At 45.2% G+C, this 12,500-nt stretch overlaps 1 protein-coding gene across 1 annotated transcript in view; it reads left to right on the top strand.

Moving 5' to 3' along the window:
* itpr3 (inositol 1,4,5-trisphosphate receptor, type 3) overlaps positions 1 to 12,208 on the top strand; it is a 43,738-nt gene extending 31,530 nt beyond the window's left edge. The window contains exons 46-61 of the mRNA XM_030365761.1: positions 193 to 288; positions 774 to 875; positions 1,073 to 1,156; positions 1,855 to 1,965; positions 3,189 to 3,381; positions 3,979 to 4,098; positions 4,800 to 4,975; positions 6,045 to 6,209; positions 6,588 to 6,774; positions 7,870 to 7,971; positions 8,312 to 8,430; positions 8,946 to 9,111; positions 9,662 to 9,822; positions 10,266 to 10,427; positions 10,808 to 10,945; positions 10,994 to 12,208. Of these exons, the coding sequence (XP_030221621.1) occupies positions 193 to 288; positions 774 to 875; positions 1,073 to 1,156; positions 1,855 to 1,965; positions 3,189 to 3,381; positions 3,979 to 4,098; positions 4,800 to 4,975; positions 6,045 to 6,209; positions 6,588 to 6,774; positions 7,870 to 7,971; positions 8,312 to 8,430; positions 8,946 to 9,111; positions 9,662 to 9,822; positions 10,266 to 10,427; positions 10,808 to 10,930 (2,067 nt within the window). The 3' untranslated portion in view covers positions 10,931 to 10,945; positions 10,994 to 12,208. The remainder of the gene's footprint in view (positions 1 to 192; positions 289 to 773; positions 876 to 1,072; positions 1,157 to 1,854; positions 1,966 to 3,188; positions 3,382 to 3,978; positions 4,099 to 4,799; positions 4,976 to 6,044; positions 6,210 to 6,587; positions 6,775 to 7,869; positions 7,972 to 8,311; positions 8,431 to 8,945; positions 9,112 to 9,661; positions 9,823 to 10,265; positions 10,428 to 10,807; positions 10,946 to 10,993) is intronic.
* The last annotated feature ends 292 nt before the right edge of the window (positions 12,209 to 12,500 follow it).

Below are 12,500 nucleotides of genomic sequence, written 5' to 3'. Positions count from 1 at the left end.
CGCACTGTAACAAGCATGGACATGGTGCTGGAGCTTAAGGTATGCTAACCACACTGTATCCACATTGACATGGTGCTGGAGCTTAAGGTATGCTAATCATACTGTATCTAGCATGGAAATAGTGCTGGAGCTGTAGCTGCATGGATATACTGTATGGGTATTGGTTGTCATGGTGTGCCCTCTGGTTACCAGGACAACGCCTCCAAGCTGCTGCTGGCGCTGATGGAGAGTCGTCATGACAGCGAGAACGCAGAGAGAATCCTGTTCAACCTGCGGCCTCGTGAGCTGGTCAGAACACTATATCTATATTTAACTATATACTATAACTATAACACTGCCCTATATCTATAACTAACTATATACTATAACTTTAACACTACCATACATCTATTACTAACTATATACTATAACTATAATCCTACCGTATATCTATTATTATAAATATAACCCTATATCTATTTACCATATCACACCTAACTATATTACTATAACTATATATACTACCCTTTATCTATTACTATAAGTTTAACACTACTCTTTATCTATTTACCATGTCAAACTTCACTGTATACTATAATTATAACACTACCCTATATCTATTATATTACACCAAGTATATTTGTATACCTATATATACTAACCTATATATATATTACTCTAACTATAAACAATACCCTATATCTATTTTCCATATCATACCTAACTGTATTACTATAACTATATACAATGTGTGTGTCTCTTTACTGTGTGTGTGTGTGTGTGTGTGCGTGTAGTTGGATGTGATAAAGAAGGCGTACCAACAGGAGAGTGAGTTTGAGGGGGGTGAGGTCTCGCCCCGCGAGGTGGGACACAACATCTACATCCTCGCACTACAGGTACGATCTGATTGGTTGACTACAGGCTCCCTGCTTCACTATTGGCTTGTTTACATCTCAGCAATCTTGTGTGTTTAATGGGGATATTGCATTCACTGTGTGTGTGTGTGTGTGTGTGTGTGTGTGTGTGTGTGTGTGTGTGTGTGTGTGTGTGTGTGTGTGTGTGTGTGTGTGTGTGTGTGTGTGTGTGTGTGTAGCTGGCCAGACACAACAAGGTGCTGCTGACTCTGCTGAAGTCTTTGAAGAAGAGCCAACAGGACGATGAGAGCATCTCCTCCATGGTACTGATGTCCTCCTGCTGACCCGTCTGTCTGACCATGTGGTGGACTAACCTGTCTGATGTGCCTGTCTAACTTGTCTGTCTGACGATGTGGTAAACTAACATGTCTGTTGTGCCGGTCTGACCTCTCTGTCTGATGTGCCGGTCTAACCTGTCTGTCTGATGTGCCGGTCTAACCTGTCTGTCTGATGTGCCGATCTAACCTGTCTGTCTGATGTGCCGGTCTAACCTGTCTGATGGGGTGGACTAACCTGTCTGATGTGGTGGACTAACCTGTCTGATGGGGTGGACTAACTTGTCTGATGGGGTGGATAACCTGTCTGATGGGGTGGACTAACCTGTCTGATGTGGTGGACTAAGCTGTCTGATGGGGTGGACTAACCTGTCTGATGTGGTGGACTAACCTGTCTGATGGGGTGGACTAAGCTGTCTGATGGGGTGGATAACCTGTCTGATGGGGTGGACTAACCTGTCTGATGTGGTGGACTAACCTGTCTGATGGGGTGGACTAACCTGTCTGATGTGGTGGACTAACCTGTCTGATGGGGTGGACTAACCTGTCTGATGGGGTGGATAACCTGTCTGATGGGGTGGACTAACCTGTCTGATGTGGTGGACTAACCTGTCTGATGGGGTGGACTAACCTGTCTGTCTGACGATGTGCCGGTCTAACCTGTCTGTCTGATGTGTCTCCCTCAGCTCAACCTGAACAACCGGCCCCTCTCCCAGATGTTGAAGGCCAAGACGCCCACCGCTGTGGTGGAGCCGGACCCCCTGGAGCACTACGAGAAACACACCGCCCAGATAGAGGTACTAACTAGTACTAACTAGTACTACTACAACAAGCCCAGAGCCCAGAAGAGGTACTAACTAGTACTAACTAGTACTACTATGACCAGCACACCGCCCAGATAGAGGTACTAACTAGTACTAACTAGTACTACTACAACCAGCACACCGCCCAGATAGAGGTACTAACTAGTACTAACTAGTACTACTACAACCAGCCCAGAGCCCAGAAGAGGTACTAACTAGTACTACTATGACCAGCACACCGCCCAGATAGAGGTACTAACTAGTACTACTACAACCAGCACACCGCCCAGATAGAGGTACTAACTAGTACTACTACAACCAGCCCAGAGCCCAGAAGAGGTACTAACTAGTACTACTACGACCAGCACACCGCCCAGATAGAGGTACTAACTAGTACTACTACAACCAGCACACTGCCCAGATAGAGGTAACTAGTAGTACTAACTAGTACTACTAAAACCAGCACACTGCCCACATAGAGGCACTAACTAGTACTACTACAACCAGCACACCGCCCAGATAGAGGTACTAACTAGTAATAACTGGTACTACTACGACCAGCACACTGCCCAGATAGAGATACTAACTAATACTACGACCAGCACAGTACCAGTACTGTGTGGTAGTACTCTAGCTGTCCCAGTACTACAGCAGTACTGTGTGGTAGTACGCTAGCTGTTTTAGGACTACAGTTGGACTATGTGTTAGTACTACAGCTGTACTATAGTACTATAGCTGTACTATAGTACTATAGCCGTCCCAGTGCTACAGCAGTCCTGTGATAGTATTATAGCTGTCTTAGGACTACAGTAGTACTATGTGTTAGTACTACAGCTGTACTATAGTACTCTAGCTGTACTATTGTACTATAGCTATACTATAGTACTCTAGCTGTACTATAGTACTATAGCTATACTATAGTACTATAGCTGTACTATTGTACTATAGCTGTACTATAGTACTTTAGCCGTCCCAGTGCTACAGCAGTCCTGTGAAAGTATTATAGCTGTCTTAGGACTACAGTAGTACTATGTGTTAGTACTACAGCTGTACTATAGTACTCTAGCTGTACTATAGTACTATAGCTATACTATAGTACTATAGCTGTACTATTGTACTATAGCTATACTATAGTACTCTAGCTGTACTATAGTACTATAGCTGTACTATAGTACTCTAGCTGTCCCTGTGCTACAGCAGTACTGTGTGTGTTCCAGATCGTGCGTGACGACCGCAGCATGGAGCAGATCGTGTTCCCCGTCCACCCCATCTGTGAGTACCTGACGGAGGAGTCCAAGATAAGGGTGTTCAACACCACCGAGCAGGACGAGCAGGGCTCCAAGATCACGCACTTCTTCGAACAGGCGTCCTTCCTGCACGGCGAGATGGAGTGGCAGAAGAAGCTCCGCAGTAAGAATACCTCTGCTACTAGTTATACCCAGTACTACTAGTTATACTGCTACTACGATATAACTAATACTAGTCATATATACGGCGGGATGGAGTGGCAGAAGAAGCTCCACAGTAAGAACACCTCTGCTACTAGTTATACCCAGTACTACTAGTTATACTGCTACTAATACGATATAACTACTAACTAACTATAACTACCTATACCTACAATGTATTATAGTATGTACCAGTATATGTATTATAGTATTTACCAGTCTATGTATTATAGTATGTATCCAGTCTATGTATTATAGTATGTACCAGTATATGTATTATAGTATTTATATTGTGTCCCCAGGCATGCCAGTGCCATTCTATAGTATGTGTACCAGTATGTATCGATAGTATGTAACTATAGTATGTATTATAGTATGTATTATAGTATGTATTATATTATGTATCTATAGTATGAATCTATAGTATGTATCCATAGTATGCATTATAGTATGTATCTATAGTATGTATCTATAGTTTGTATTATAGTATGTATCTATAGTATGCATTATAGTATGTATCAATCTATAGTATGTATTATAGTATGTATCTTGTCCCCAGGCATGCCGGTGCTGTTTTGGTTCTCCCGGAGGATGACTCTGTGGGGCTCCATCTCCTTCAACCTGGCCGTCTTCATCAACCTCATCATCGCCTTCTTCTACCCCTACGACTCCGGACAAGGTACTAGTAGTATTAGTACTATTACCCCTACGACTCCGGACAAGGTACTAGTAGTATTAGTACTATTACCCCTACGACTCCGGACAAGGTACTAGTAGTATTAGTACTATTACCCCTACGACTCCGGACAAGGTACCATTAGTATATGTACTATTACACCTATGACTCCGGACAAGGTACTAGTAGTATTAGTACTATTACCCCTATGACTCTGAACAAGGTACTAGTAGTATTAGTACTATTACACCTACGACTCCGGACAAGGTAGTAGTATTAGAACTATTACCCGTACGGCTCTGGACAAGGGGCTAGTAGTATTATTAGTAGTATTAGTACTCCTAGCACAAGGTACTAGTAGTATTAGTACTATTACCCCTACGACTCTGGACAAGGTACTAGTAGTATTAGTACTATTACCCCTATGACTCTGGACAAGGTACTAGTAGTATTAGTACTATTATCCCTATGACTCTGGACAAGGTACTAGTAGTATTAGTACTATTATCCCTACGACTCCGGACAAGGTACTAGTATTAGAACTATTACCCGTACGGCTCTGGACAAGGCGCTAGTAGTATTATTGGTAGTATTAGTACTCCTTGGACTCTGCACAAGGTACTAGTAGTATCAGTACTCCTTGGACTCTGCACAAGGTACTAGTAGTATTAGTACTCCCTCACTCCTCCTCCCGGTCTCCTCAGCCGGGGCGATCGATGACTCCATGCTGCTGATGATGTTCTGGGTTCTGACCGGCCTGTCGCTGCTCTTCCTCCTGAGCCAGCGAGGCGGGCTGCGGCAGATCACCGTGGCACTCATCCTACGATCCATCTACCACATGGGCATAGGAAACACTCTCATAGTGCTGGGAACCATCAATGTAAGACACTACATTACCCATCTACCACCTGGGCATAGGAAACACTCTCATAGTGCTGGGAACCATCAATGTAAGAAACTACATTACCCAACTACCACCTGGGCATAGGAAACACTCTCATAGTGCTGGGAACCATCAATGTAAGACACTACATTACCCATCTACCACCTGGGCATAGAAAACACTGTCATAGTGCTGGGAACCATCAATGTAAGACACTACATTACCCATCTACCACCTGGGCATAGGACATACACTCATACTTCTGGGAAAGAAACCCAAAATGGTGGCTATTTCAACAATCTTGCTCGCATACTTGCATCTTTTCTTTTTCATTTTATTTCATTTTCATTTCCATTTTCTCACTTTTTAATACTGTTAATCTGTATTATTATTTCCACCAAAAGCCCCACTAGGGACAAGCGTTGTAAATTAACTTTGGCTAAAAACACTATGAGGCAAACATCAGATGACTGTCTCAAGCTTATCTATGATTCAGTCCCTATTTAAATAAACCGTCAATGTAAGAAACTACATTACCCATCTACCACCTGGGCATGGGTAATTCGTTGTGTTTTTTTTAGAGCTGTCAAGCGATTAAAATATTTAATCGTGATTAATCGCATTAATGTCATAGTTAACTCTAATTAATCGCGATTAATCGCAAATTCTTTTTCTGTGCTAAATATCCCTTGTTTTTTTTGTCCCATAATTCTTCTCATTTTAAATCTCTTATCAACATGGTGAAGTGCATCGGCTTGCCTTGTGCAAATGATTTTTTATTGATAACAACATTGGCATATACACTGATCAAAACAGGACGATACAAAAAAAGAGCCTATAGTGCAATTAAACGACTGCTTTGAACAAATGTCATTTGAACATAGCAGTCAGGCTACTGCTTCTTTGTTTTGAGCCAAAGGAAAAAAAAAAAAAAAATTTTTTTTTTTTTTTTTTATAAAATAATTGCGTTAATCGCGCGATAAAAAATTTAACGCCGTTAAATTTGGTTTGCGTTAACGGCGTTAATAACGCGTTTAACTGACAGCTCTAGTTTTTTTGTGTGCAGCTGATCAACAAGATGGTGTTTGTGGTGAGCTTCGTGGGCAACAACGGGACGTTCATCATGGGCTACAAGGCCATGGTGATGGATGTGGAGTTCATCTACCACCTGGCCTACGTGCTGACCTCGACCCTGGGTCTCTGCGTCCACGAGCTCTTCTACAGTATCCTGGTAGGAGACGCTCAGCCCCCACCATGTAGTCCAGACCCCCAGACCTGTGATCTATGTGTGTGTGAGCTGGGTGTGTGTGAGCTGGGTGTGTGTGAGCTGGGTGTGTGTGAGCTGGGTGTGTGTGAGCTGGGTGTGTGTGAGCTGGGTGTGTGTGAGCTGGGTGTGTGTGACCCGTGTGTCTTTGACCCCGCGTGCGTGTGACCTGCCTGTGTGAGTCCTGCGTGTGTGTGTTAGCTTTGTGTGTGCACGTGTGTGACCTGCGTGTGCTTGTATGCGTGTGTTTGACCTGTGTGTGTGTGTGTGTGTGTGTGTGTGTGTGTGTGTGTGTGTGTGTGTGTGTGTGTGTGTGTGTGTGTGTGTGTGTGTGTGTGTGTGCAGCTGTTTGACCTGATCTACCGGGAGGAGACGCTGTTCAACGTGATCAAGAGCGTGACGAAGAACGGGCGCTCCATCCTGCTGACGGCGCTGCTGGCCCTCATCCTGGTCTACCTCTTCTCCATCGTGGGCTTCCTCTGCCTCAAGAACGACTTCATCATGGAGGTGGACCCCCTGCTGCCCCTCCCAGGTAACCTCTGACCCCTATCCGGTGACCTCCGACCTCTACCAGGTGACCTCTGACCCCTACAAGGTGACCTGATCTCTACCAGGTGACCTGTGACCCCTACCAGGTATCCTCTGACCCCAACCAGGTATCCTCTGACCTCTACCAGGTGACCTCTGACCTCTATCAGGTGACCTCTGACCTCTACAAGGTGACCTGACCTCTACCAGGTGACCTGACCCCTACTCAGTAACCTCTGACCTCTACCAAGTGACCTCTGACCCCTACCCAGTGACCTCTACTAGGTTGCCTGAACCAGGTAACCTCTGACCTCTACCAGGTAACCTGACCTCTACCAGGTAACCTCTGACCCCTACCAGGTGACCTCTGACCTCTACCAGGTCACCTGACCTCTACCCGGTAACCCCGACTTCTACCTGCTATTAAGCTTCCAAATATAGAGCTACAACCACTAGTAGAGGTTCAGAATGTACTAGCTCTATAGCTAGTAACAGCTCTATAACACCCAGAGTTGACCCATGTAGAGCTGCATTACTAAGAACGTTCAGAAAGCTGTAGAGATACACTATCTAGGTTGTAATACGTAGAGCTGTAGTAAGTAGATGTAGAGCTACACTATCTAGATTATAACACGTAGAGATACAGTAAGTAGATGTAGAGATATAACACGTAGATCTATAGTAAGTAGATGTAGAGATACAACACGTAGAGCTATAGTAAGTAGATGTAGCGATATAACATGTAGAGCTATAGTAAGTAGCTGTAGAGATACAACACGTAGAGCTATAGTAAGTAGATGTAGAGATACAACACGTAGAGCATTAGTAAGTAATTGTAGAGATATAACACGTAGAGCAATAGTAAGTAGATGTAGAGATACAACAGGTAGAGCAATAGTAAGTAGCTGTAGAGATACAACACGTAGAGCTATAGCAAGTAGATGTAGAAATTCAACAGGTAGAGCTTTAGTAAATAGATGTATAGATACAACACGTAGAGCTATAGTAAGTAGCTGTAGAGATACAACACGTAGAGCTATAGTAAGTAGCTGTAGAGATACAACACGTAGAGCTATACTAAGTAGATGTGTGGCTCCAGGTCCGCCCCAGAGCGAGGCCACCCAGGACTTCCTGAACTCCTGCTCCTCAGACGGGGTGAGCTGCACCTCAGGGCCCGCCAGCACCGCCCTGCAGGAGGAGGGTCAGTACTACGTCACCAGCGCTATGCCACCAGTGCTACATCACCTCCACGTGTTCACATACATACCTACATAGAGATATACATGTAGATAGATATGTTACATCCATAGCTAAATATAGATATACACAAGATAGATCCAGGTCTATCTCGTGTAGGAGGTGGAGGGTCACTGCTACGTCATCAGTACTACGTCATCAGCACTACGTCATCAGTACTACGTCATCAGTACTACGTCATCAGTGCTACGTCACCTCCACACGTTAACATGCATACCTACATAGAGATATGAGCGTAGACAGATCCCCCAGAAGGTGTGTCCCTGACCCGGCGTGTGTTACAGAGGAGGTGGGCTCCGAGCGGGCCTGTGACACCCTGCTCATGTGCATCGTCACGGTGATGAACCACGGCCTCCGGAACGGGGGCGGAGTCGGGGACGTCCTACGGAAACCCTCCAAAAATGTACCTCACCGTCTACCGTCTACACATACACCTTCTGTCTTCTAAATATCTGTACACCTCCTATCATCTATACATCTATACACCTTTTACACATCTATACACCTTCTATCATCTACACCTGTATACACCTTCTATCATCTCCACATCTATACACCTTCTATCATCTACACCTGTATACACCTTCTATCATCTCCACATCTATACACCTTCTATCATCTCCACATCCATACACCTATCATCTATACACCTATCATCTCCAAATCTATACACCTTCTATCATCTATACACCTTCAATCATCTTCACATCTATACACCTTCTATCATCTACACATCTATTCACATTCTATCAACTACACATCTATACACCTTCTATCATCTGCATATCTATGCACCTTCTACCATCTATACATCTATGTTAACATCTCCACATCTCTCCACCCAACATGTCGGTGGCCGTGCACAGTTTGGGGTCCAGAGGTCTGCTCGGGGGTAACAGTGTGTGTTTCTGTCTCCAGGAGCCTCTGTTTCCTGCCAGGGTCCTGTATGATCTGCTCTTCTACTTCATCGTCATCATCATCGTTCTCAACCTCATCTTCGGAGTCATCATCGACACCTTTGCTGACTTGAGGAGCGAGAAACAGAGGAAAGAGGAGATCCTGAAGACCACCTGTTTCATCTGTGGTGGGTACAGCTAGCTAACTAGCCAACCAAATAACTTAATCATCTGTGGTAAGTACAGCTAACTAACTAGCTAACTAAATAACTTCATCCTCTGTGGTGGGTACAGCTAACTAACTAGCTAACTAAATAACTTCATCTTCTGTGGTGGGTAAAGCCAGCAAGCTAACTAACTAAATAACTTCATCATCAGTGGTGGGTACAGTCATCTAGATAACTATCAAAAAAACGTAAGAGTCTGGTGGGTAAAGCTAACCAGCTAATTAACTAAGTAGCTAACTAATTCGCTAAAACATTGTGGGAAAAGTGAATCAGCTAACAAGCTAATTAACTAATACATATGTAGTTAGTACAGCTTACTAGCTAGCTAGCTAACTAACTAACTAACTCAATACCTGACTAATACACCTGTGTGTCAGAAACCAACCCGCTTGAAAGTGGCTTAAAAAGAAGGCTTGAAGATATCCAGTCAGTATGTATATCTATGGTCTCCGTCAACGGGTTCTCCCCAGACCAGAGGTTGGAGAAGCTCACAGAACTCTGGTGTCTGCAGGTCTGGAGAGAGACAAGTTTGACAACAAGACGGTCTCGTTTGAGGAGCACATCAAGCTGGAGCACAACATCTGGAACTACCTGTACTTCATCGTGCTGATCCGCGAGAAGAACCGCACGGACTACACCGGACCGGAGAGCTACGTGGGGCTCATGATCAAGGTACACATGCACGCACGCACGCACACACACACACACACACACACACACACACACACACACACACACACACACACACACACACACACACACACACACACACACACACACACACACACACACACACACCCATGCACACATGCACACATGCACAAAGACACACACACAAAGACATATACACAATCACACAACCTCACGTACGCACACACACAAAGAATGCACACACACAGACACACACACAAACACAAACACAAAGTGTCACTCAAAGACACACATACACACACACCGAGACAAACACAAACCGAGACACACACACAAAGACCCACACAGAGACACAAACACACACACCAAGACACAAACACACGCACAAAAGGATACCCAAAACAAAGACACACACTCGCAAGCGCACACATACCCCCCCCTGAGGTAACACTGTGTGCTTCCAGAACAAGAATCTGGATTGGTTCCCGAGGATGCAGGCGATGTCGCTGGTGGTATCCGACGGCGATGGGGAGCAGAACGAGATGAGGATGCTGCAGGACAAGCTGGGATCTACAGCAAAGGTGGTGACCACCCTGACCTCGCAGCTCAACGAGCTGAAGGAGCAGGTAAACACACACATGCACACACACACACACACACACACACACACACACACACACACACACACACACACACACACACACACACACACACACACACACATACCCTAACACACACACGCTCACAAACACACTGTCTCAGACACACACACACACACACATGCTCACACATACACACACACACACACACACACACACACACACACACACACACACACACACACACACACACACACACACACACACACACACAAACAAACACTGACTCTGTGTGTGTGTGTGTGTGTGTGTGTGTGTGTGTGTGTGTGTGTGTGTGTGTGTGTGTGTTTGTGTGTGTGTGTGTGTGTGTGTGTGTGTGTGTGTGTGTGTGTGTGTGTGTTCTCCAGATGACGGAGCAGAGGAAGAGGAGGCAGAGGATGGGTTTCGCTGACGTCCAGGCGGGAAACGCTGCTGCTGCCGTGGTGCCCCCTAGTGCAGCGGGGGGGAACAGCCTCTCGCCCCAAAACTAGTCTCAGACTAACAACATCAACTAGACATGGACTAACCACATCAACTAGACATGGACTAACCACATCAACTAGACATGGACTAACCACATCAACTAGACATGGACTAACCACATCAACTAGACGTGTACTAACCACATCAACTAGACTGGACTAACCACATCAACTAGACATGTACTTAGCCACATCAACTAGACATGGACTAACCACATCAACTAGACTTAGACTTACCACATCAACTAGACATGGACTAACCACATCAACTAGACTTAGACTAACCACATCAACTAGACTGGACTAACCACATCAACTAGACTTAGACTAACCACATCAACTAGACATGGACTAACCACATCGACTAGATATGGACTAACCACATCAACTAGACTGGACTAACCACATCAACTAGACATGGACTAACCACATCAACTAGACATGGACTAACCACATCAACTAGACATGGACTAACCACATCAACTAGACATGGACTAACCGTGTCGAAAGCTGAACCATCAATTCAACATAGACTTACAAAGATGGTTTGTTTGGTAATGTTAGCACTAGCCGTGGTTTGTTAATGTTAGTATTAGCCGTGGTTTGTTTATGTTAGCATTAGCCTTGGTTTGTTAGGGAATGTTAGCCTTAGCGTCGGGTTGCTGGGCTAGGTGATGATTTTGACTCAAGATATGTTTGAAGACGTGTTTTAGGAGGTATTTGTGTGTTTACTACCACTTACAGGTTTACATTTCACGTTTAAAGTTCGTGTGTGTCTGTGTGCGTTGGGATGTATAGGGGGCCTACACAATCATGTATCGGGATCGTCACAATGTAAATATTCACTGACATGCCCGCGTACATTCACAAATCGATACTTAGTCAAATGAAAGTCTGAAATCTGAAAGTTGTCTGATAATTTAAGTTTGATTTGATGTTCTAAAAGAGGAAAGTGTGTGCCATGTGAAGGGGGGGACACTGTGCCTCCATGTTTACTATTACAGGGGTCTCCATACATGGTTAACTATGTATCACAGGATTACATCCTCGGGCCAATCAGAAGCCTCGCAGGTTATGATGTCACGGCCAAGACTCCAGCCGTACAGAGATTCAACTCTCCTCCGCTGTGTCGAGAGCGAACGGGTGTCATCCCCGTGGTAACGTCACCATGGTTACACAGACAACACTCAGCACAACAGCTGAATAACCAAAGAGTTACAGAACATCAACCGTGTGTGTCGTGTGTGTGTGTGTTTCGCTCAATAAACAGAGTTGTGAGGAACTCCACTGGTCTGCTCCGTCACTGCTCTGCTCCGTCGCTCCCCACCGGCCCCCTGGGTCCACTGCTGCTGCCCCTTCACTCCACAGGGGGCTGGAGGTGTTATCAGGGGTTTACTGAGACACCACAACCACAGAGAGAGAGAGACGAGAGGGAGGGAGGGAGAGAGGGAGAGAGGGAGGGAGGGAGGGAGAGAAGGAGAGAGGGAGGGAGAGGGGGAGAGGGAGAGTGGGAGGGAGGGAGAGAGGGAGAGAGGGAGAGAGGGAGGGAGAGGGGGAGAGGGAGAGTGGGAGGGAGGGA

The sequence above is a fragment of the Gadus morhua genome, chromosome 1 (assembly GCF_902167405.1).
Source record: "Gadus morhua chromosome 1, gadMor3.0, whole genome shotgun sequence".
Lineage (NCBI taxonomy): Eukaryota > Metazoa > Chordata > Actinopteri > Gadiformes > Gadidae > Gadus > Gadus morhua.
The sequence above is the reverse complement of the archived record's forward strand: the minus strand, read 5'-3'. Positions and strand labels throughout refer to the sequence as shown.